Source organism: Sinocyclocheilus grahami, unplaced genomic scaffold (assembly GCF_001515645.1).
Source record: "Sinocyclocheilus grahami isolate Dianchi unplaced genomic scaffold, SAMN03320097.WGS_v1.1 scaffold456.1, whole genome shotgun sequence".
Classification (NCBI taxonomy): Eukaryota; Metazoa; Chordata; class Actinopteri; order Cypriniformes; family Cyprinidae; genus Sinocyclocheilus; species Sinocyclocheilus grahami.
This window is the reverse complement of record NW_015505635.1, coordinates 1,155,135-1,181,018: the sequence shown is the minus strand read 5'-3', so window position 1 is coordinate 1,181,018 and position 25,884 is coordinate 1,155,135. Positions and strand designations below refer to the sequence as shown.

At 34.9% G+C, this 25,884-nt stretch overlaps 1 protein-coding gene across 1 annotated transcript; it reads right to left on the bottom strand.

The window, feature by feature from the left end:
• Positions 1 to 514: 514 nt before the first annotated feature.
• LOC107552715 (retinal homeobox protein Rx2) lies at positions 515 to 14,399 on the bottom strand. The gene is made up of 4 exons (XM_016234679.1): positions 13,671 to 14,399; positions 10,415 to 10,810; positions 7,183 to 7,436; positions 515 to 2,024 (listed from the first exon to the last, which is right to left on the bottom strand). The coding sequence occupies exons 2-4, from the start codon at positions 10,707 to 10,709 to the stop codon at positions 1,578 to 1,580; spliced, it is 996 nt and encodes a 331-aa protein (XP_016090165.1). The 5' UTR covers positions 10,710 to 10,810; positions 13,671 to 14,399; the 3' UTR covers positions 515 to 1,577.
• Positions 14,400 to 25,884: the final 11,485 nt, after the last annotated feature.

The window sequence follows — 25,884 nt, the reverse complement described above, 5'->3', positions numbered from 1 at the left end:
TGGACCAAATTACCATGCAGTATGTTTGTTGGCTGCGGATGTGTGATTTGGGGTAAGCTGTGACACTTTGATTTAAATACTGAAGATATTTTCAATTTCATAATACTAATACTTCATCTTTAATTAAGACATCAAATTATGCAAAGTGAAAATCAACTTCCATTTCTGGGAAGAGTCTGAAAAATGTGAAGTGCCCAGGTCATATTTCAGCCCAAAAGCAAAGGAAATTTACAAAAAAGCATTATTAAATATTTTTAATATAAATAATTATTTAATATTAATAATGCTCTTAATATTTAATAGCATTTCATTCAAATTGTAGTACTCCTTGAATTTAATTTAAGATTATTTAATATGATTGGAAGACTGTTTTTTGAAGGTATATATATTTTATATTATATGTATTTATATATATATATATATATATATATATATATATATATATATATATATATATGGGATGTTACAGTAATGAGAATTTTGGATCAAAAATACATAATAAAATTGGCTTAATTTTCTTTGTGCAAATATATAATTTCTTATACTGTCCTCTTGTTTTTGGGGTGAAATATAACAGACTTTCTTCATAAAATTCACCTTTTGAGACATTTGACCATCAGTGCTTGAAACAGACCCCACAGACACTGAAAAGTTAAACCTCAGACTCATTTTATATGATTATATGATCATGTTGAATGGCAAACAGGACTGTGGCACGGGTGAAATATGTGCTATTGAATTAGAAATAGTCTTCACACCATGGCTTGATAATGCAGCTACTCATTTAAAGTTACAATTCAAAAGTCATTCTGTATCTAGGTTTAAGTTTATTCGATCAAAGTCATTTCTTTTAAATCAAAGTCAAGTGATTTCTTCAAATCATTTCTCATGTCTAGATGGTAGAACATGAATGTAACCTCTGAACAGGCATTGAGGTATCAGTTGTGCTGAGCTGCGCTGTCCTGTTAATTTGCCAACGGGCCAAACTTGCTATTGCGAGTCTTCAACCTGGAGGAGCAGAGAAGCTTGGCACCGACTGAAACCCAGAATCCTACGGAGCTCGACATTTGCGGGTACGAAGTAAGAAACGGCTTACTGTAGATGCCACGATCCCAAACAGTCTGTGTGTTGTTGTCATGGTTGCCAGGTCTATACAAAAAATACAGCCCAATTGCTATTCTAATTGCATTCCGGGGTGGAAGAGATCGCTTTAAACTGTGGACTAAAAACAACTCGCAGCAACAGTGCAGAAGTAGCCCTATTCTGTGGAAAAAACTGCAGACTTGGCAACCCAAAATGAAACCAATTCACCAAGCAGGTTTGACCATCGGCGTAAATCCAAGCATAAATTGTGTTATGAAAATATTCTCAAAGGTCCTTCAAATCAAACTGTGTTTTGTCTTATTGGCCAGAAGCTATAAAATGAGAACAAGCTTTCAATACTTCACATTTCCAGATCTCGCCAATGGCATTCGGGTGAACCCTAATCCTAATGTTGCGATACTGGTCATTTTTAAAAATGCATCCAAATGTCTATGAGATCCCAATAAAATACTATAACGCTCCCCATTTTCCCATTACATGGGTTGCCAGGTTTTGTCCATGGATTGAATGTGCTCCTTGGCCTTCATCCTCAAAGCTGCGATGCTAGAGCCGCTGCGGTCCACGTCTTCCAGTGGGTATTTGTCATTAAATGCTGGAGGACACTGGTAAGGAGGTGGTGGCATGGGTTGCATTCCCTGCACCATGCCTGGAGAAGTGTTCAGGAAGCCGGGGTGGCCCGTATAGGTGGGCTGGAGGCTTTGGCCGGGTCCCATGAAACCCGGGATGCTGTGCATGGGAGTGGCACTGGAGAGCGGCGAGGACAACCAGGGGTCCAGAGGAAGAGAGTTAGTCATTGGCCCTACGTTGGGCACCATGGCCGGTCGGTTGAAGGACAGCATAGGCGAGTCATGGAGCTTCATGCTTCCCATGTCCATTTTTTCTTGTCGCCGCCATTTTGCACGCCGATTCTGGAACCAAACCTGTACAATAGGACAAAGTCGAGAACTGTTTAGACTCAACCTCGTAATGTTGACTGCCATAGAAACTTTGACTATGAGGTGAGTGGAGAGTTTAAAAGCACAAATGAATGAACTTGAATGAAAATGTTTGTTGTTGAGATACTTTTCTAGGTCACTGAGCGTCCTGTACCAACATACTACTACTTATAGATGGAGCTTGCCAAGAGTTGGATGCCTTTCTGGTATCCTTGCTTGGACATTATGCAAAAGTTACAAGGTTGCACGGTTTTGACATAGTGTAAGTTGAATGACTGAATGTAACTTTGCACAAACAACATTGGTATGTGATTCTACCAGTCTCATGCTAACATACATTAAAATGTTATTGTTGTACTTGGCCACATGAGGTCTACAGGTTTAACCGGTGACATCTGCGTGCTGGATTACTGGGAGGATTTACGTACCATGACAGAAGTGATGGAACTCCCAAATCTTTATGAATTCATAAAATCGAAAGGTTAACATCTGACTCCATCACTGCACCATTTGGTAAAGGCAAAAGAACATGTAAGTAGCTTTATTAATGGTGCTTTTAAAGGGATAGTTCATCCAAAAATGAAAATTCTGCCATCATTTAATCACTGTCATGTTGTTCCAAACCGGTATGAGTTTCTTTCTTCGGTTGAACACAAAATAAAATATTTTGAAGAATGTTGGCTACGAAACAATTGACGGTAGCCATTGACTTCCATACAGTTTTTTCCATATTATGGAAGTCAATGGGTACCGTCGACTGTTTTTTTTTCTCAACACTCATCAAAATGTTTTCTTTTGTGATCAACAGATCAGATAAATACATGATGAAAGAATTTCATTTTTGGGTGATCTATCCCTTTAAGGCTCCACGTTTTAACTTTAAAATGTACCTTATCCCACAACGATTGATTCCACAATAATAATGTGTCTTGTTGAGGAGAACTCTGCTGTTACTTTATAAGTGATCAGATGCACCATTTTTGTTTACCTGTTGAATGATAAAACAGGCGAAACAAATCACACAGACTTAAATTTAAAGCGTCTATCATAAATATATCAGAGTAGCACAGTACTTCATAAAAAGTTATATGCACCTAAAAGAGATAAAGAAACATGCAAGAATGAGAAAATAAAGAGTGGGATGTGTGTGATGTTAAACAGAGTTACCTGTCTCTCTCAGACAGCATGCAATTGCGAATTCAGATCTCTTTTGCGTCTTATTGCACTTCAATTGTCAAATACACACACAATTATGTCAAAATGCCCGTCATGTGGAGTATTCACGTAAACACAGTTAGTTATGTGTTAAATAAATGTAAACAAGTTGGGTGAAAACCGGATGTGTTTCAGTATATTGGAGACGGTCTTAAAGGGCCAGCTGTCTTATTTACCTGCTGCTGTCTGTCATTAATGTTAATCAAACAACAAAAGACAGAGAAAATCACTTACTGATCTTGATTTAATTACTTTTGGATCTTTACTAAGAATCAATCCATATGCATATGTGACTATGCAGTATTTTAGTTACTCATCATAATTCAATTTCTGTAGTATGTATTTTTTAATAGAGTAAACGTTAAATAAACCTACTGTAGTGTAGCTGAAAAACGTAAGTTTATTTAATTTGTATTTTTGTTCTATTGTATTTGTAATTTGCTTCTTTTTTCTTATTTTTAATAACATAAATAAAAAAAATGTAATAACAAAATAAAAATAGCTATATGGAGATGCATATACAGTAGATTACGTAAAATAACATTTCTCATATCGTGAGATTTTGGTCATAATAGTAACTAATTTCGTAGCAACACCCAAGAAAATATCCCAGCAACCACCCTAGCAACTACATAAAAACAGATTAAAACCCATTAGCAACCCATTAATTCTTTAATTAACTTTACAAGGGTACCTGGCAAATAAAGAGCACTCCGTTTACCCTGTGCTGTAGATACTGGACTTTACTCCACAGAGAAGTGCGACGCAGATTTGGGAGATCCACGGAGCAATGTGGAGAGCGACAGTCGCTCACCGGACGCTCCTGATGAGGATCAACCTAAAAAGAAACACAGACGCAACAGAACCACCTTCACCACCTATCAGTTACACGAGCTGGAGCGTGCTTTTGAGAAATCCCACTACCCAGATGTGTACAGCCGAGAAGAGCTGGCTATGAAAGTCAACCTCCCAGAAGTTCGCGTTCAGGTGAGCTTTGGGTGATACAAGCTGGGTCACTTAATGGTATTAGATAGACACAGTGATCAATGTAATTGTATTCCATTACAACCTTGACATTGGGGTTATTTGTTATGGACTTATGTTGAAAGGGTATTACAAGGTGAAGCTGTTTAACAAGGGGGTTTTGATTCAGTGAAGAGAATCTGGTTTGTTAAACTGATAAAGCTACATCTGTTAAACCTGTAAAGAAGGGAATGATGGGTGGATTTCAATCCGACTTTACTGAAACTGAGAGCAGTGTTGAGGAGTAACTATAGTTACATGTAACAGCATTATGTACACACACACACAATGTTTCAGGAGTTTAGGACACAGAATTGGACACATGCTTATTCAATAACTTCTATTTCCTATTTGGGTTTATGTGTATGCTTAATTTTTTTCCAAGTAATTGTTAGATGCCAGTGTTTCCTGTCAGAGCAAAGATTTGAATTCAAAAACAATATCATAGCTATCAAACTACTTCTTATGATTTTAAATCGTAGTAAAAAGAGGTGCTAAAATCAGATTTTGTGGTGTTGTGCTTTAAAATTATTATAATCTTAATTCAAGTGATGAAGGATTTTGAAAGACTGACAGTAATCAGTGTCGAGTACTACTGTAAGGTTAACCCTGTCTGCTTTAAATGTTTAAAAATGATTAACAGTTCAAAACATTTGTTAGAAATTTATAAAAGTAATCAAAAATGACTCAAATGTAATCAATTACATTACTTTAATAAAGTATTTGAAATAGTTACACTACTTATTACATTTTAAATAGGGTAACTTGTAATCTGTAACCTGTTACATTTCCAAAGTAACCTTCCCAACACTGATTGAGGTTAAGGAATATTCTGATATGTAATGCCAACTTAAAAAAAACAAAAAAAAACAGATAAATTACATTTTGCTCAGAAATATGCCACATTACAGGTTTTGAATGCCTTCTCATGACTAGAACATGCACTACAGTTAATTATCCATCACTTTGACAGGATTGGTTAGACATTTTCCATCAGTAAAATACAGTAACACTTGATATCTTTAATGTGACACTGACATAATAAGAGCTTATGTGGCAAGAGCTTTTTACGCGAACTCTTTCTTTGTTGAGGGATCCTTCTTTTTTATTTTGCTCTCACCTGGAATATACACTCTAAAAAATGCTGGGTTGTTTCAACCCAATGTTGGGTCAAATATGGACTAACCCAACTGTTGGGTTAAAAAGTTAATTTAAAAATGTAACCAAAATTTAACCCAACAGTTGGGTTAGTCCATATTTGACCCAACATTGGGTTGAAACAACCCAGCATTTTTTAGAGTGTATATTCTAGGTGAGAGCAAAATAAAAAAGAAAGATCCCTCAACAAAGAAAGAGTTCGCGTAAAAAGCTCTTGCCACATAAGCTCTTATTATGTCAGTGTCACATTAAAGATATCAAGTGTTACTGTATTTTACTGATGGAAAATGTCTAACCAATCCTGTCAAAGTGATGGATAATTAACTGTAGTGCATGTTCTAGTCATGAGAAGGCATTCAAAACCTGTAATGTGGCATATTTCTGAGCAAAATGTAATTTATCTGTTTTTTTTTGTTTTTTTTAAGTTGGCATTACATATCAGAATATTCCTTAACCTCAATCAGTGTTGGGAAGGTTACTTTGGAAATGTAACAGGTTACAGATTACAAGTTACCCTATTTAAAATGTAATAAGTAGTGTAACTATTTCAAATACTTTATTAAAGTAATGTAATTGATTACATTTGAGTCATTTTTGATTACTTTTATAAATTTCTAACCAATGTTTTCAACTGTTAATCATTTTTAAACATTTAAAGCAGACAGGGTTAACCTTACAGTAGTACTCGACACTGATTACTGTCAGTCTTTCAAAATCCTTCATCACTTGAATTAAGATTATAATAATTTTAAAGCACAACACCACAAAATCTGATTTTAGCACCTCTTTTTACTACGATTTAAAATCATAAGAAGTAGTTTGATAGCTATGATATTGTTTTTGAATTCAAATCTTTGCTCTGACAGGAAACACTGGCATCTAACAATTACTTGGAAAAAAATTAAGCATACACATAAACCCAAATAGGAAATAGAAGTTATTGAATAAGCATGTGTCCAATTCTGTGTCCTAAACTCCTGAAACATCTTTATTAAAGTAATGTAATTGATTACATTTGAGTCATTTTTGATTACTTTTATAAATTTCTAACAAATGTTTTGAACTGTTAATCATTTTTAAACATTTAAAGCAGACAGGGTTAACCTTACAGTAGTACTCGACACTGATTACTGTCAGTCTTTCAAAATCCTTCATCACTTGAATTAAGATTATAATCATTTTAAAGCACAACACCACAAAATCTGATTTTAGCACCTCTTTTTACTACGATTTAAAATCATAACAAGAAGTAGTTTGATAGCTATGATATTGTTTTTGAATTCAAATCTTTGCTCTGACAGGAAACACTGGCATCTAACAATTACTTGGAAAAAAATTAAGCATACACATAAACCCAAATAGGAAATAGAAGTTATCGAATAAGCATGTGTCCAATTCTGTGTCCTAAACTCCTGAAACATTGTGTGTGTGTGTGTACATAATGCTGTTACATGTAACTATAGTTACTCCTCAACACTGCTCTCAGTTTCAGTAAAGTCGGATTGAAATCCACCCATCATTCCCTTCTTTACAGGTTTAACAGATGTAGCTTTATCAGTTTAACAAACCAGATTCTCTTCACTGAATCAAAACCCCCTTGTTAAACAGCTTCACCTTGTAATACCCTTTCAACATAAGTCCATAACAAATAACCCCAATGTCAAGGTTGTAATGGAATACAATTACATTGATCACTGTGTCTATCTAATACCATTAAGTGACCCAGCTTGTATCACCCAAAGCTCACCTGAACGCGAACTTCTGGGAGGTTGACTTTCATAGCCAGCTCTTCTCGGCTGTACACATCTGGGTAGTGGGATTTCTCAAAAGCACGCTCCAGCTCGTGTAACTGATAGGTGGTGAAGGTGGTTCTGTTGCGTCTGTGTTTCTTTTTAGGTTGATCCTCATCAGGAGCGTCCGGTGAGCGACTGTCGCTCTCCACATTGCTCCGTGGATCTCCCAAATCTGCGTCGCACTTCTCTGTGGAGTAAAGTCCAGTATCTACAGCACAGGGTAAACGGAGTGCTCTTTATTTGCCAGGTACCCTTGTAAAGTTAATTAAAGAATTAATGGGTTGCTAATGGGTTTTAATCTGTTTTTATGTAGTTGCTAGGGTGGTTGCTGGGATATTTTCTTGGGTGTTGCTACGAAATTAGTTACTATTATGACCAAAATCTCACGATATGAGAAATGTTATTTTACGTAATCTACTGTATATGCATCTCCATATAGCTATTTTTATTTTGTTATTACATTTTTTTTATTTATGTTATTAAAAATAAGAAAAAAGAAGCAAATTACAAATACAATAGAACAAAAATACAAATTAAATAAACTTACGTTTTTCAGCTACACTACAGTAGGTTTATTTAACGTTTACTCTATTAAAAAATACATACTACAGAAATTGAATTATGATGAGTAACTAAAATACTGCATAGTCACATATGCATATGAATTGATTCTTAGTAAAGATCCAAAAGTAATTAAATCAAGATCAGTAAGTGATTTTCGCTGTCTTTTGTTGTTTGATTAACATTAATGACAGACAGCAGCAGGTAAATAAGACAGCTGGCCCTTTAAGACCGTCTCCAATATACTGAAACACATCCGGTTTTCACCCAACTTGTTTACATTTATTTAACACATAACTAACTGTGTTTACGTGAATACTCCACATGACGGGCATTTTGACATAATTGTGTGTGTATTTGACAATTGAAGTGCAATAAGACGCAAAAGAGATCTGAATTCGCAATTGCATGCTGTCTGAGAGAGACAGGTAACTCTGTTTAACATCACACACATCCCACTCTTTATTTTCTCATTCTTGCATGTTTCTTTATCTCTTTTAGGTGCATATAACTTTTTATGAAGTACTGTGCTACTCTGATATATTTATGATAGACGCTTTAAATTTAAGTCTGTGTGATTTGTTTCGCCTGTTTTATCATTCAACAGGTAAACAAAAATGGTGCATCTGATCACTTATAAAGTAACAGCAGAGTTCTCCTCAACAAGACACATTATTATTGTGGAATCAATCGTTGTGGGATAAGGTACATTTTAAAGTTAAAACGTGGAGCCTTAAAGGGATAGATCACCCAAAAATGAAATTCTTTCATCATGTATTTATCTGATCTGTTGATCACAAAAGAAAACATTTTGATGAGTGTTGAGAAAAAAAAACAGTCGACGGTACCCATTGACTTCCATAATATGGAAAAAACTGTATGGAAGTCAATGGCTACCGTCAATTGTTTCGTAGCCAACATTCTTCAAAATATTTTATTTTGTGTTCAACCGAAGAAAGAAACTCATACCGGTTTGGAACAACATGACAGTGATTAAATGATGGCAGAATTTTCATTTTTGGATGAACTATCCCTTTAAAAGCACCATTAATAAAGCTACTTACATGTTCTTTTGCCTTTACCAAATGGTGCAGTGATGGAGTCAGATGTTAACCTTTCGATTTTATGAATTCCTAAAGATTTGGGAGTTCCATCACTTCTGTCATGGTACGTAAATCCTCCCAGTAATCCAGCACGCAGATGTCACTGCCTTAAAGGGATAGATCACCCAAAAATGAAATTCTTTCATCATGTATTTATCTGATCTGTTGATCACAAAAGAAAACATTTTGATGAGTGTTGAGAAAAAAAAACAGTCGACGGTACCCATTGACTTCCATAATATGGAAAAAACTGTATGGAAGTCAATGGCTACCGTCAATTGTTTCGTAGCCAACATTCTTCAAAATATTTTATTTTGTGTTCAACCGAAGAAAGAAACTCATACCGGTTTGGAACAACATGACAGTGATTAAATGATGGCAGAATTTTCATTTTTGGATGAACTATCCCTTTAAAAGCACCATTAATAAAGCTACTTACATGTTCTTTTGCCTTTACCAAATGGTGCAGTGATGGAGTCAGATGTTAACCTTTCGATTTTATGAATTCATAAAGATTTGGGAGTTCCATCACTTCTGTCATGGTACGTAAATCCTCCCAGTAATCCAGCACGCAGATGTCACCGGTTAAACCTGTAGACCTCATGTGGCCAAGACTGCTAATCCAGCCGTTAAGAGGTTCACTCAATACTGCAGCGTTTCGCCCAAGAGTGGCCAAGCAGCCTGACAACACAACAGCAGAGATTTTCATTTCGCAGAAATGGCTAAGAGCAAACCGCGCCACATGTTGAGGTGAGGTTGAATCTAATTAAGACAGGCAGGATTAGAATAAAACCACTAGTTTGATGTTAGCAAGTGTTAAACGTCGTGCTGTACACAACTTTCATAAACTAGATACACCAGCTGCAGTGACACTGATGTCTACAGGTTTAATTAGAGCTGTAGTTTGTAAGCTTGTTTCATTATTTGTTATTAGGCCTGTGAAACTCTAACTCAATTGTGAGTTTATATCACGCGATTTTGACTTAATTTCTCACAATTGCAAGTTTCTATCTCACAATTCTAAGAAAATAAGTCAGATGTAAACTCGCATTTGGGAGAAAAAAGGCAGAATTGTGAGATAAAAAGTAGCAATTACTTTTTAATTTTTTTTATTCAGTGGCGAAAACGGGCTTCCATAGAAATCTGAACAAATCTAACCTAAGAATTACATTTTGGTGTAAATTTAATCTCTTACAGTATGAGTGAGTCTTCAAATCAAGTGTCTTGTTTGGGGAAAGGTGTGCTGTTAAATTAAAGGCCTCAGGTGGAAAAACCCACAGACTTACATCGAAGGAGATTCAGAAGCCAAATCTAGAGACCGGGAGCTCATGAAGGAAAGTAGAATCCTCTATAATGCTGTTTTGCATGTGCAAATGCATCATTAATTATTGTATACAGTGCGTTTTGCATTGTAAAGAACAATCCACTCAGATATTTTTTGTGCAAGTAGTGTCTTTATGTGTGACATTCTTTTTACTTTCTATAAAATGAGATGTGATTTAGTAAACCTGTCGATTCTCACCGTGATACACTGCTGACTGCTGTGAATTATCCGGAAGACTTTGCAGGTGGCCGTAGGGGTCAGAGGTCACTTGTTTCTCCTCTTCTCCCAGATCTGCTCCGTCCACTTTGTGTGTGCCGACAGGCCCGACCGGGTTGAGCAGAGGATCCTGGTCTTTACTGAAGCCCAGAATCACGTCGATGCTGTGCACGCGGCCTCCCATCCCCGAAGCGCCCCCTTTACCCAGATCATGGTAGTTGTCCGTTGAGAGGCAGCCATCATCCACCATGTCCATCGTATCCGGTGACAAATGCATCCAATCTGCCCTTACGGTAAGTCTCCTCAAGGAAACGTGTGCAAGTTATGTCCAAAAGAGAATCTGGTTCCAGTTTGTGGCAGAGATTCCCTTTCAAAGATCTGTTCGAGAAAAGCAGGGGTTAATAAGACTTTAAAGACATCAAAAAGGGGTTAATATTTTTTACTTTTTGTCATGGTCAGTGCAACATTATTTGACAAAATCAGGTAAAGCACAGTCGTATTTACGGCCAAAAGTTGTCACTGCTTGTGATATTGGTCATACTTTATTTGTTTTTGTGTTTTCTAATGTAAAAATAATTGGATATTGATTGTATGTTTGTTATGGTTTAACATATGTGACCTTGGAGCACAAATGCAGTGTTGAGTCGCTGGGGTATATTTGTAGCAATAGCCAAAAATACATTGTATGGGTCAAAATTGCTGATTTTTCTTTTATGCCAAAAATCATTAGGATATTAAGTAAAGATCATGTTCCATGAAGATATTTTGTAAATTTCCTACCGTAAATATATTAAAACTTAATTTTTGATTAGTAATATGCATTGCTAAGAACTTCATTTGGACAACTTTAAAGAAGATTTTCTCAATATTTAGATTTGTTTGCACCCTCAGATTCCAGATTTTCAAATAGTTGTATCTCTTTGTATAGTTGTATAGTTGTATTCAGCTTTGAGATGGTGTATAAATCTCAGTTTTGAAAAATTGACCCTTATGACTGGTTTTGTGGTCCAGGGTCACATATTATGGTTTCTTGTTTTGGAAATGCAATAAAAAAGAAAAAATCATAATATAATATAATACTGTCAAATATAATATAATAAGGCCATATTTCATCAAATGTTTTGAGCTGCTCTCCACATTCATTTTATTGCTATATATTGGATGGCAACTATTTGTGTTATCATAAAGTCTGCATATAGAGCAGTGCTGACAGTATCTGTTCCTTTTTATGTATTTTTCGATTATTTGAAAATGTAAAAAAATAATTTAATTAAATGTAAATAATTTAATTCATTATTGTCACGAATTCGGTTCATGGACTTCCGTTTATTCACCACCAGATGTCACACTTTCCATTACATTGACTCTCGCACTACACAAACTATTGCATAGCACCCCGGACTACATTTCCCATCATTCTTTGCACACTGCCCTGATTGCACTCATTGCACACAGCTGTTTCTAATTACCTCATTCACTATATAACACCCACTCTAACCACCTTTCTCTGCTGAGTATTGTTTAGCCTGTACCCCTTTCCGAGTCTCCGTGTTTTCCTTGTTTTGCCTTGCCTGTTTTTGATCTTTGCCTGTTTTTCTGTTTTTTTTCCCTCTCGTCTCGCCCCTGTGATTCTGTCTGCCGATCGGTGACCTACGCTAGCCCTAGGACTATTCTTGTTTTGCCCGCCATATACCTGTTTGCCATTGTTTGACCCTGCCTGTTTACCACGTCTCTCTAATAAAAGCTTGCAGATGGATCCACACGTCTCACATCTCGTCAGCCCCGTTACAATTATAATTGTAAAAAAATTAAAAAGCCTTTAAAATAATATTTTTTTTTAGTAAGAATGAAAAAATATGATATATTAAATCCATAGGAAAGAAAAAATCACAAATTATCTTTTGTATTTTCTACAAATTATAAAAATAATGCATTTAGTTATCCAAGTATTAATATTCTGCTCAAATCCGTTATACATTCCTACAACATTTAGTATGATGACTGTTTTCTCCAAAAAACATTGCATTTGACAAGTTAAGCTTGATAAAGCAGCGGTTCTGGCCTTTTATGGTTTACATGCTTCATTATTTTCACTAAAAGACAACTAAGACACAGAGTTTGGATGCTTTATTCTCCTGCATTGATTGTTACTGAATGATATACATGGAATATGACAGAAACTCATTGTGCATGAGGTCAGTTGTCTTTACATGTTCTCAACTGTCATTTTCAACCCTTTTGCCTGTCTAAAGCATCTTAACACAGCAACTGTACTGTCAGTGAATCCTTATTTCAGGCCTGTGTTTGCACATTTTTTTTTAGTTTTACTAATTGAATTTCTGCTTCAATTTGAGTCAGTTGAAAAACACACTTTAAAGTAAAAGCGTTAATAAAGTTAAGTAATTCTTTGCAATCAACCAAAAGCATGTATCATGTTAAAATGTATATGCATTATAAATACAATTACAGATTAATGTCTTATTTGTTTAGTTTCTGTGAGGTAGTGATGTTACTATTAGATTCTCATTAAATCTCATTTAAATTAAAAAGTAATTTAATTAGGCTCAAATAGAAGACTAAACTTCACAGTTTTCCATAAATTAAATTTGATCATTTAAAAAATAATAATATAATATACAATATAATAAACCCGTAGGAATCAAATCTATCTATATCTGTCTTGAATGGTGAATTTAGCTTATTTATATTTCATATGTTTGTCCTGAGCAAAAACGCTCTAGTAATATCACATATATCTCATCTAGATTCAGAAATGATGCTCAGATTTCAAATCTAACTCTAGTTTACAAATTAAAAATCACTCAATCAAATAGAAGACAAAACTTTGCACTTATTTCCATCAATGTCTTGGTTTATCAGAATCATGCAGGCCTGGTCGTAAACCTATGGTGGCACATTCATTAAGTTTTAGAGTTTTCTAGAATCTTAGAAATGTCATTTTTTAAAGTTTGTGAGCAGTTGTGCTATATAATATGTCATATTTAATTTTTTCATACCTGTTGAATGTACATATAGACATCTATTCAACCAATAGATAATTAACTATTGTGCTAACAACCAAAAGTACTGTGTGTTGCATTTTAAAACGTATATGCTTTAAATACACAAATAGAAGTAAATATGAAGTCTTATTCACCTATTTTAAAGGTAACTGAAATGCAAAGTAAATCTAAATGAATCAAGGAATCTTTAAATCAGAAAACTAAGCTCCACGCACCTTTTCTTCAAATTTCCAACTCGTCAGAATCACTCAGGGTTGTCTTCGCCTCCAAGCATTGCCGCAAATGACACACCGCAACTTTTTACCCACAGTGCACCTGCTTCAGACTGTAAAATGACCGTTAACGACTATTTCTCGCATCCCAAAAGTGAGCGTAAATTCCGAAGCACTCAGATACGTCCCATTCGCGCAGCATATGGAGGTCTTGATCTTTAGGATGAAGCCATGCAAACTGGCCTGACGCGCAGAGAGCCGGTGGCGAGAGGAAAAGACTTAAGAGGTTTAATAATTGGAATCCTTCCCCTTTAAGGATGATTGACAGTTGTTCTCTGCCGGGGTAATTGCACTAAACGCTGGCCGTGGTTTGGCCACAGAGGGAGGCCTGCGCTAATGAAGCACCGACAGAATGTCCTTTCAACACTCTTTTGTCTAAATAATAATGGCGACCTACTGAAAGTGTCCTTTAATCCGCAACTTCACAAAGACAACACACCGTGTGTTAAGATGTGCAGCCAAATGCCTTCAGTGCTTCACAAAGATGATCAGCATAAGCAGGCGTACAGAGAGATAGAGTGTTGTATTGCTGATAACACAAACAGGTCATTCTTTAGAATCAGTGTAAGGCATTGAAGTTTTAAAGGAGTCTTGTTATTGTTTGCCATGTGCGTGAATTAATGACCTGCTACATCGCTGACAAATAGCATCAAATTCAGTGTAGCAACTAAACAAGTGTCTTTTTTAATATTTGAAAATTTTGTAATATTTTTAAAATGTAATTTATTGCCGTTTCATATTTTTTTTAGTATTGTTAATATTTAGAATCAGCTTTTATTTTTATATTTTCCATTTTTAGCAATTCTGTTGTGTTTGTTCTCATTTGTGTGTGTGTGTGTATATATATATATATATATATATATATATATATATTAATTTAAATTTTATTAAAAATAAAATTTGTTTGCTTAGCATATTGAATTATTTGAGACCATATACAAACTTTCCAAAAAAAATTCCAAAGCTCTAAATATGAAAAGATTCATCACTGATGAATTCACTGTTGGTGTTTATTAACTGACTGTATAATAGATTGGCTTTACCTGCTCATAATTACTCTAAATTGACCCCATGTAGCTCATTAGACTCAGAACTGACCTCATCAAACGATGCCACACTTGACCTCAAACTGGCAACAAACTACTCAGACTCTTTATTAATTGTTTTAAACGTGGCTTCCTCGTGTTATCGTGGCTCGCGGCGGTTCGGTACAGGAAAGTCTCGGCCTGTGATGGTTTCCTTAAAGCCAGCTGGCCAGGTTAATACTCCTGAGACTGACTGACACGGAGATCAACCCTCGTCTTAATGAGACTACAGAATCTTCCAGAGATTTCCCCAGCCTTAATGAAATCTAAAGCCTTGGATGACCAATTAGGATGTCTAGGGAAGGGATAAGATGTGTATTTTCCCCTTGATTTATTAATATCTTCCCTTCGATAATTAATAATTTTGAATATTTTAAACAAGTCAGGACTCTACATGGTCCAAAGATGCTGGTAAAGGTGTATGTATATATATATATATATATGTGTATTTTTCTTTCTTTTTTTTACAGTGAATCACTGTTGTTTTAGTATCATTCCAATAATTTTGGAATTTTTGTTAATATTTTGAGTTTTTATTTTAATATTTTATATTTTAGTTTTAGTTTTGTTTTTGTCATTCAGTTGTTTTTTTTGTAATTTCATAGCTTTTATTCATTTTTAATTACTTTTTAGTTCTTTTAGTACATCAAGTTAAACTAAACTAAACTTAGATTTATGAAATGAATAAATATTTTTTTATTCTTCTTCTTCGTTACCTTTAACAGTTTTCTGTTTCGTGATTTGCTTTGACTCTTTACTGTTTAAATTAGGCTGAAATTATTAGACTGTTTAAAGGCAGGTTCGATTGTGACAACTTGCCCCACTATTGTGCAACAATGGTTTATTCAATATATTAAAAAGCTGACTTTTTTTAGACAAGACTTTAAGGTTTGTATCTGTACAGAAATTGAAACCCACTTGAGTTTTTTTTTTAAAGTGCATTGCAAATACATTTAGATTTTTTTTTTTTGCATACGTTCAGGACGGTCGGTTATAACACACACTGACAGCAGCCATGTTTACTGACCCTCAGTCTGCTGTCAGTTTGACCTCAGCTTAAAACACAGGAGACAAAAGACAAGAGCGATTTATTTCCGTTCCAGTGCTCGAGTCTAAACACAAGACAGTCTGTCTTCAGGTGGTTGTGCTGAGTGTCAGTAGAAATGGACAGATTCGAGGGCCAAATCATTTTCTAGACGCGCCTATTACAGACTTTACACTGATAAACTCTGGGATTTCCTAACAAACCCCAAGGAGTCTCTTGGAGTGGGATTTTCCTGATAAAAGGGGCTTTTGGGCCATCTGGGCATGAGTGAAAGGCCCTTAATGCCAAACCTGAACAGGAATCAGAGCAGTTTTGCTAATAAGTAAAGAAGTTATTCCTTATTGTATTGTGTTGTATGTATTTCTGGTTGCTCTGATGTTAACTAGAGGAAGATGTTACTTTATTAGTCGAATTTGAGTAAGTTACAGTACAAAAATTGGATGTACAATCCATTGCAGAAATGGAGAAATTGCGAGTAAATTGCAGAATTAACACATTGCATTAAACAGGAAATTGTGAAGTTGAAAGACTGAAATAGTATTTTCTTGTAAAACGTACTTCAGCACAAAAAGAATATCCTTTTAAATTGTACATCATTAATATTGTAATACGGAAATAATAATCTGATTTGCATTTATTATTTCTTTTGCATTTATGTATTTACACTTGATGAAAAATGTAAACAATGTTCACTCAGAAATTGCTAGTAAATTTCACGATTAATTAGAATGAATAGCAAGTACACTCTTAAAAATAAAGGTGCTTCACGATGCCATAGAAGAACCTTTTTGGTTTAAATGGGTCCATAAAGAAGCTTTAACATCTGAAGAACCTTTCTGTTTCACAAAAGCTTCTTTGTGGTGAAAGAAGGTTCTTCAGATTATAAAAAGGTAAGAAAGAGATGGTTCTTTAAAGAACCTTTGACTGAATGCTTCTTTGTGGAACCAAAAATGGTTCTTCTATGGCATCGCTTGAAGAACCTTTTGAAGCACCTTTATTTTTAAGAGTGTAACACGTTAGAAATGATGAAATATTTTCTTGTAAAACCTACATCAGTAATCCTTGTTATATCTTTGAAAAGTCATTTTACAATGTTTTTGCATGATTGGCTTTTTCTTCCTTAGCCACTTTTTTTGCTTTCTTACAAAATTGCTGTTTCCTTCAGGAATTACAAAGGTTATTATGCATTTTTATGTTTTTGATTTGGTTTTGTTTTGTGGGTTTTGCGTGTTGATTTACACTAATTGCACTACATTCTAGGCTCTAAATCAATTAGCTGACCTGTGTTAACGAGGAACTGCTGTACAGGCGTGTGGATGTGTTACATTTTCACAGATAATCCAATCACACCCACAAACCTTGAATTAAATGTTGGTTCCTTTTGTGAATGACCTGGATGTATCCATGGTAAAAATCTGAAATGATATTAGTTGAATTAGTTGAATGCATGTTACTTATGTAGCTGTAGGTTGGATGTTTTCACAATGTAGCTTTGGCCTTTACATTTATGCATTTGGTAGACACTTTTATCCAGAGCGACTTTGCATTGAAGGTTTATAGTATTAGTTCATGCATTCCCTGGGAATTGAACCCCTGAGCTGTTGTAAGCATCATGCTTTTACTGTTTGAGTTGCAGGACTATCTGCGCAAGATTCATATGTTTATTTCATTGTGTAAAATGAAAATATTGTCAAACTAGTATTTTAATCCCTGTAGTGAGCATGAAAGATCATAAATAGGGTCGCAAACTGTCCTGTATAACTGCCCCTCTAGTATTACAACTTTCTTAGATTGAAGCTTAGTTCATATGTGTGTATGTGACTCTTTAGTATAATATTAAAATTTATTTTTAATTTATTACAGTTTTTCTCAGTCGCTTTGGTGCATTTCTCGAATCATCCTTAATATTTGCGATGAAGCATGTGCATTTCTCAAAACGATTTGTACAAACAGCACCACACAATGGATTACCTGCAAAAGCCTGTAACTTACTCAAAATCTTTAGTTCGTCTCTCAAAAGCAAGTATTTATATCAATGAACATATCAGTGCCATCAGAATGAAAAGTCCTTGTGTCATTGTTCACAAAAAAGATGGTCAAAATGCTTAGTCATGTTGTCAATATAACAGTGCACTTTGTTAGAATTACCTGATGTAAACTATGGCAACAGTTTGGATGACAGTTACTGTGTTGAAATGCAGAAGGCTGCACTTCTTATGCATGTCATATATCCATTTCAAAAGTACAAATTTACACATTATTGTATGCGGGATATTGATTGAAAGAGACTAGATAGGATTCACAGTTACGCTTTACTAGTGGTCTGACAAAAAAAAAAAACTTAACGTCAATGTGATAGAAAATAAATATGGGCACAAAGGCAAAAATAAAATAAAAGTTAGAAAGGCAAACACAAAGTTCTGCCTACCCCTTAGGCAGAACTTTGCTTTTGCATGCAGCACTATGAGGAATTGCAGTGTAGTCTGTCTACATCTCCTGACGTGCCAGTCTGTCGTTCCACAGATTCTCATCTACATCACAATGAATATCTTCCCTTGCAATGCAACGTGGAATTGGAGTCAAGTGAACCATCTCACAACTTCATACAGTATATGTGGATGAGGCTGGCTTCAACCTGACCAAAAGCAGAAGGTGTGGTTGAAATGTCATCGGCCACAGAGCTACTGTTGATTTGCCAGGCCAACGGGGAGGAAATATCCATTGTCAGAATTTGTAACTCTTGTGTTGCCCTCTGTCTATGCTTTCCAATTGAAGGTTCGTGAGATGCACCTTTAAGCTATTTCAGAGAACTAGTTTATCATTAGCTGATCTACATTCTCTTCATTAGTGAAAGTCAAGATTCACTTGCACAATTCATGGCAAATTTACAAAAAGTCTAATAGAAATGTGTAGAAGATATGCTTGACAGTTTATGACAACTAGATCAACCATTTTGCATTTAATGACTTATACGATGAACTAATGACTAACTGTTTTGGGGGGTAAGACTGCTGCACAGAGAACTATATAATACATTTTGAGCAACATGACATTAGCAACTGATCATGTAGGAAACCGCAGATAAATGTACATAATCAATTGCATGAATGTACCAAAGCAATCGCAACTTGTTCAAAAGAATGAGAAACTGCTTTTATAATGTGCACAATTGACTAGATGATGTGGAGGTTGAACAAGTAGTTTTGAGAATTTCATTTCTGATCTGAGAAAAAATGCACCAAAGCGACTGAGAAAAACTGTAATTTTAACGCAATGAAGTGGCATGTCACTGAGAAAGAGTAAAAGTGAATGTATCTCGTATGCATTTCAAACTAAATTGTTTCTGTATTTTGTATAGTATATTTATAATATATTTTATTTTATAACTTGAAGTATAAACTTATGAATAGTACACTATATGCTCTCTTCTCCAATATTTAATTATTATTCACTAACTCAACTCAACTCTCAACTCAAACTTTATTTATAAAGCACTTTCAACACCCCGACTGGAACCAAAGTGCTGTACAGAGAAAGATAAGGGGAAAAAAAGAAAAAGTCTGGCAGCTGAGTTCTGGACAAGCTGCAAACGAGAGAGAGAGAGCTGATTCAAACCCAGATACAACACATTACAATAGTCCAAACGAGATGACACAAAACCATGAACAACCTTCTCCATATCTTCAAAAGAGAGGATGGACTTCAGCTTAGATATTGACCTTAGATGGAAAAAGCTATTTTTAACAACAGCATTAATTTGTCGGTCAAATTTGAGCTCAGAGTCAAAGATGACACCACGGTTTTTTACACAGGACAGTTTCTTCCCAGGAAACTGCCCCAGGCAGTCATAGATATCATCAACATAACCCTTATTACCAAATAAAATCATCTCTGTCTTAGAGACTTAGAGAACGTTAACATCAGAAATCACTGTGACAAACATGATCGATAGTTGGCTTCGCTAACTGAGAGAAGAGGCTAATAATCATTTTATCACGTTAAAATATTAAGGCTGCCCTTCTTTGCATGTTTCCTCATTATCCTAATTGAGAGCAAATTAGTTAAGAGGTGCAGTGTAGCTATCAAGCTCCTTAGTTTTAGCAGAAGACAATTTAAGCCTCGCAGATCCTATTAGTAACAAAGCAGATAACGCTTGAAGGAGCTGTGTCAGCTTACCACGCTATAGAGAGAGAGAGAGAGAGAGAATGATAGATAGAACGATAGATAGATAGAAAGATAGATAGATAGATAGATAGATAGATAGATAGATAGATAGATAGATAGATAGATAGATAGATAGATAGATAGATAGATAGATATGCAGTATGCAGTGTTTCATTCCAAACATAGCATCTTAGTTTTACATAACCTGAGCACAGAAAGACATCATATTGGAAAGCCTTCTCCTCGTCAATCATTCCTAGAACTGTAACACCTGTAGATCTGCATCGAGTTGTTTGCTTTTGTTGATCTGACACAAGGACAAGAATGAAAGCAGGGAACTAATCCTGTTGTGAATGAAAATCAAATTAGACCAAGAGCATTAAACGCATGCCTTCAGCCTTCCATGTATTTAAATGACACGCATGCTTTTGATGATTTTTTTGGGGGGTGTTTCCTGTTAAGAAGCTCTGTTAATGCCGGGCAAATGGATTTTGTGTGTGTAATTTTAGGTTGTTGATGACGTCAAATCCCGGTGAGACACTGACATGCTTTGGTGTTACAGTAAGATTAATCTAGTGCTTAGTCTTTATGCGCTAATTAACTCCACCCACTCCATCCTTCCATACACCCACTTGCTCACAGAGATTACGCTTATTCATTTCATGAATGAAAGTGAGTCTGCAGTAGTTTTTGCATTTGCATTCACAAATGTGTCTCATTATGGCTGTAAATGGATGTGAATGTTTTATGTTGACTACCATATCATTTGCATGGTGCTCCAAATTATTTAGCTGGACGCTTTTGTCCATATTAGGAATTTCCTCATATGAATTTTTGCGCGAGAGCGCCTCTGGCTTCGAGTATGAATGAGTGTGTAGTGCTCCGCGATGTTCATCTCGCCTTATTCTGGGTCCGAATAAAACATCAGATCATGCACAGACCATCCTGTCTCTTTGAATTTAAATCTATATTTATTCACACCAGCTCTTAAAAACCTCTGTGTGAACACACTTGCCCGAAAAAAAAGCGGGGGACGAACTGACGTGATATTAAAAGTGGGGGGACACATCCCCCGCGTCCCCCGCGTAATCAACGCCCCTGGACCTGTGGGCCTGCGATCGGACTTTGCTTTGGATGCGGTTGCTTTGTTTCTTCTCAATAGGTGAGTAACACCGTGTCTGCGCTGCAACAGCTAAAGTCTCTACACTGGATGCGACAAAGCGAGCGTTGAAAATCATTTGAAATTTGTGTCAATACGTCATGAATAGAACGCAGCAGCAGTTTTCTGTTGGGGATTTGTCGTGTCGTGTCGCATCCAGTGTAGACCATAGATCGACCATATATATGTATATATACCTATGGTGTAGACAGCATCACTGATTATAATGAGTTCTATAGTATTTTGTCGTGCCGCGCCACTCGCGTCCGGTGTAGACACGGTGTAACATTGGTTTTGCTTTGTATCACAGAACTAATCGTTGCCTGGGTTGCGTACGTATGTGTGGGGTGGAGCTATCAAAATAGGGGCGAGACCCTTTTGGGATAGGGGCGTGTTTGTTTTGGTGATTTCAAATATCAACATTGGCTACCAGAAATCACTTACCCCACCTTTAAATGAAAAAAATTACAATACAATTTTGAGAATGTCAATTATTTAATAAAAACCAATCAAAGGTAAAACATCTGTGTACATTCTATTAATGAAAATTTTAAGGGGAAATCATAAAATAATAAAAATGTCAATTAGGTTCCATTTTATTTTTATATGTAGTTGTGTGTGTGTGTGTGTGTGTTTGTGTGAGATTGACCCTAGCTGATGTGACACGATTAGCCTAATTTACATCGAGTGTGTGTGTGTAGGCTTTTTTCCGAGACGTCACAGTAACGAGCTTTCACACTGACAGCTTTCTCATCTCACTCCCCATCTGCAGATATCCCGCTGAAGAGTTTAGTGTCTTTATTTCCCATCATTACATGAATGCACACCTTTTTGTTGTTGTTTATTTTAAATCATGACAAACAGTCATTGTAATATACTGTCAGGCATCTCTGACACCAGCTGACCTCAGATCAGCAGTGACGGATGTGATGGACTGATCCCGCTGTTGGCTGGCAGCAGACCGCAGGAAACAGGAATTAGGATAAGACAATAATTACAGGCTAAGACGATTTCATTATGTTTATAAACATCACTTTGCACTGTGGTATTCAAACCTATATTATATTAATTTTATTAAATATAAAGGCAAATAAAAGCCAATATAACTGTCATTAATGGTGCAGTTGTGCAGTACTATTATTACATAACAATCAGGCTTGTTTTTTTTTTTTTTCTTTGGATGTCTTAGAAGTCTACTGTATCATATATAGTACCAAAGTTATTAATATTAATTATATTTACAATAAGATTATTATATTAATATTTGTTTATTTTTATTTATTATTTTCAATTATAAAATCATATATCATTCAAATATATTATATATATATAGCAATTATAAAATCTTTTCATTCATTGAAATGAAGCTGAAATTAAACTAAATATAAATATTAGATAAAAATTCATTACTATTTAATTATTTTTACAGTTATAAAATTAACTAAAAATGTAACAATTATAAAAAACTAAAGCTGAAATAAAATTGAATATAAATATTATATGAAAAATCATTATTGTTAATTATTCTTACAATTATGCATTATTGTTAACTAAAAAGTAAGCTATTAACAAATCGTTTTTGTTAAAAGATTAAATACAATCTCTCTCAGAAAAAAAGGTACAAAAGCTGTCACTGGGGTGGTAACTTTTCAAAAGGCACACCTTTGTACCTAAACAGTCCATATTGGTACCTTAAAGGTACAAAAGTGTACCTTTTGAAAAGGTACCACCCCAGCGACAGCTTTTGTAGGGGTGGTACCTTTTCAAAAGGCACACCTTTGTACCTAAACAGTCCATATTGGTACCTTAAAGGTACAAAAGTGTACCTTTTGAAAAGGTACCACCCCAGCGACAGCTTTTGTACCTTTTTTTCTGAGAGTATAGAAATTAGATGAAAAAATAATTTAAAAAGTAAGTTGCTCACTAAGTTTGCTTTTTAAGGATTAAAAAAATCCAAACTTCACGTTGGTTATTTTTTTTAAGCTAGCAAAAAAAAAACTCTGCTGTCTACACTTCAAAATCAATCTCTTACTTACATATTTTCTGCACTTTATTGTTTATGATGAGAGAATTGGAGAATGCTGATTCTGTTCTCAGTCAGCGAGGGTGAAGGCTGAACAAACGCCTCTGATTGGCCACTGCGTTCATAAAGTCAACAGAAACGTGTGTGATTGGTTAAAACGCTCAGCGCTGCAAACCGCAGGTAAAAAAAGAAATCTGATGCAACGTGAGCCGATCTACTATAATGACTCTTCTCTTTCATTTCACATGTATTTTTGCATGTATGATATACATCAGTTTGACTCACTTCTCTTCTCTGCTCATTCCTTTAGACGCCGCTGTCGCTTTTCCGCTCTCCGTCTTTGTTTCCTCATGTTCTTCAGTTTGTCCCCCAACATCTGCTGCAGGAGGAACACCATCTCCTCTGATTTTAGGCCTGAAGAAGAGATTAACTATCCAGTATCCACTACTAGTTCATGTATTTGACCCACGGCTTTCCAAAAGTTGGGTAATGCAAGCTACTTTATGAAGACAATAGAGGTGTGTGAGTTCCAGATTTGGCATCTGATGAAAATGAGGGCGATGGAAACGTCTCAAGAGCTTAGCTCATTATAAATGCCTCACCTTGAGCCAAGGACGAACGGCTGTTGTCTTCATGCATAATACTGCTGCTCTGAAATACATATCAACTAGTGTCAATTCATTTTATTAACAGAAACGATATACAATTTTGTCCAAAAGTCTGAGACAGCTAGTGAGAAATGCTTTTTTGCGTGCTTTTCTAATATAATACATGTTTTTAATTATTGAAAAGTTGAAACATGAACATAAAGCTGTTATCGTTAACAAAAATTAAAATGAAGAAATATATGAAAATGATTGTTTAGTAAATATTTTTTATACACTTTTGAACTAAAACAATTTTTTTGTTAATTGCAATGAGGATGAAATAAAATATTAGGTCAAAATAATTAGGACTAGTTAATTATATTACAATTATTTAATAGTTGTTAACTAAAAATCTAACTATTAACAAATTAACTATTATAGTTTTTTTCTTAATTGAAATAAGAAATAATTCAAATTAAATACAAATATTAGATTAAAAAGTTAAACTAGAAATATTATTAGGCTGTATTATTCAAAATATCAATACAAACTCTAACAGTTTCTCTAAGATACTAAAATAACCCTGTTTATTTTTACATGTATAATATATAAAAATTAGCACAGCAAATGAAGTAGATAATGCAGATCATTTTTAGATCATTTTAATTTTATTTTTTTTTATTAACCTTTTACTTCTGTTATTATGGCACTGTGATGTAGTGATTTTTTTTTTTTATCACATTCTGAAATTGAATTAGGTGTTTTAAAGCAGCACTATGTAACTTGTGGCGCTCTAGCAGTTAATAAACAGAACTGCACACATCCCGCGGAAGAACTTTCCAACCGGAGCTACTTCTCTAAGTTTATGTCTCTGGCGATTCACGCAGGTATGTGTTCCTCCGCAGCGGTGACCAGGCTACAATAGTCCAAATATAAATACTTATTATAAGTGTACCGTAGTGATTCGGAATAAGACAAAAACGTGGTTTGGAAGATTAATTGATGATGTACTCGCTCATTATATACATTTTGCAGATTTTGAATACAGAAAAAGTTACATAGTGCTGCTTTAATTGAACCTCATTTGACTTGGATCGAGGAAAGTGTGCCCACACATATAAAGTCGAAACACTGAATTCTTTTATTTTCTCTCAGATCAAGTTCTTCTGTCCTGCTGCCTGTTGACAGGAGCCTCGTGGAGGTTTGTTCAATCTTAGTGAAGTACAGCTCTGAAATCTACATTTCAACAGTTCAACATCACTCTAAAGAAAAAAACAGCACGTATGTAGCATAAGGAATTCTTTATTAAATTAATTTAGAATGTTAATATTACTATTTGAACCATTAATGTTCACAGCTGTTCTTCTGGTTCAAATGTATATGGTGATGCATCTGTCTAATATTGCAATAAATCATTTTGATATTTTAGAATGCTGCATGTATTTTGTGAAATATGAGAGGAAATATGAAATACAGAAGGAAAGCATTCCACACATGGCTGGCCGTCCTGAATGATTGAGTGTGTTTTAATGGACGCTCAGTGTTTGTGCCGACACACAGCATCTCTCTAGATTCACTCTCGTCTGTTAGAAAGTCGTCTCTGTGATTGACAAAACAATTTGAGGACAAATTTGAAAAGAGTTTATGATGTTTATAGCTGTACACATTCAACAGACTGAGTCTGAGTCAGTACAGAAGAGCACATCAAACCCCCCGAGCGCTTTAAATGCTGGGTGGATGTTTTTCATTTGTATTTATTTATTTTATTTTTCCCCAGATGGCCTTGCAAAGTCAATTCCCAAATTGCTTTATTATTCAATAATAATAATAATAACGGTGGTTATTATCATCATCATTATTATTAATATTATTAATAATGATAATAATAGTAATATAATTATTATTGTTATTTAATTAAAATATAACTGTTGTTAATAATAATAATTGTTTTAATAAATATTACTGTACTTATAATAATAATAAGATGTAGAAGAAAACAACATTATTATTTTATTTTTTATAATTGTGATTGTAATAATAATATTATAACTGATGTTTATGAAAAATAATTATTTTAATTGATAGATTTTCATT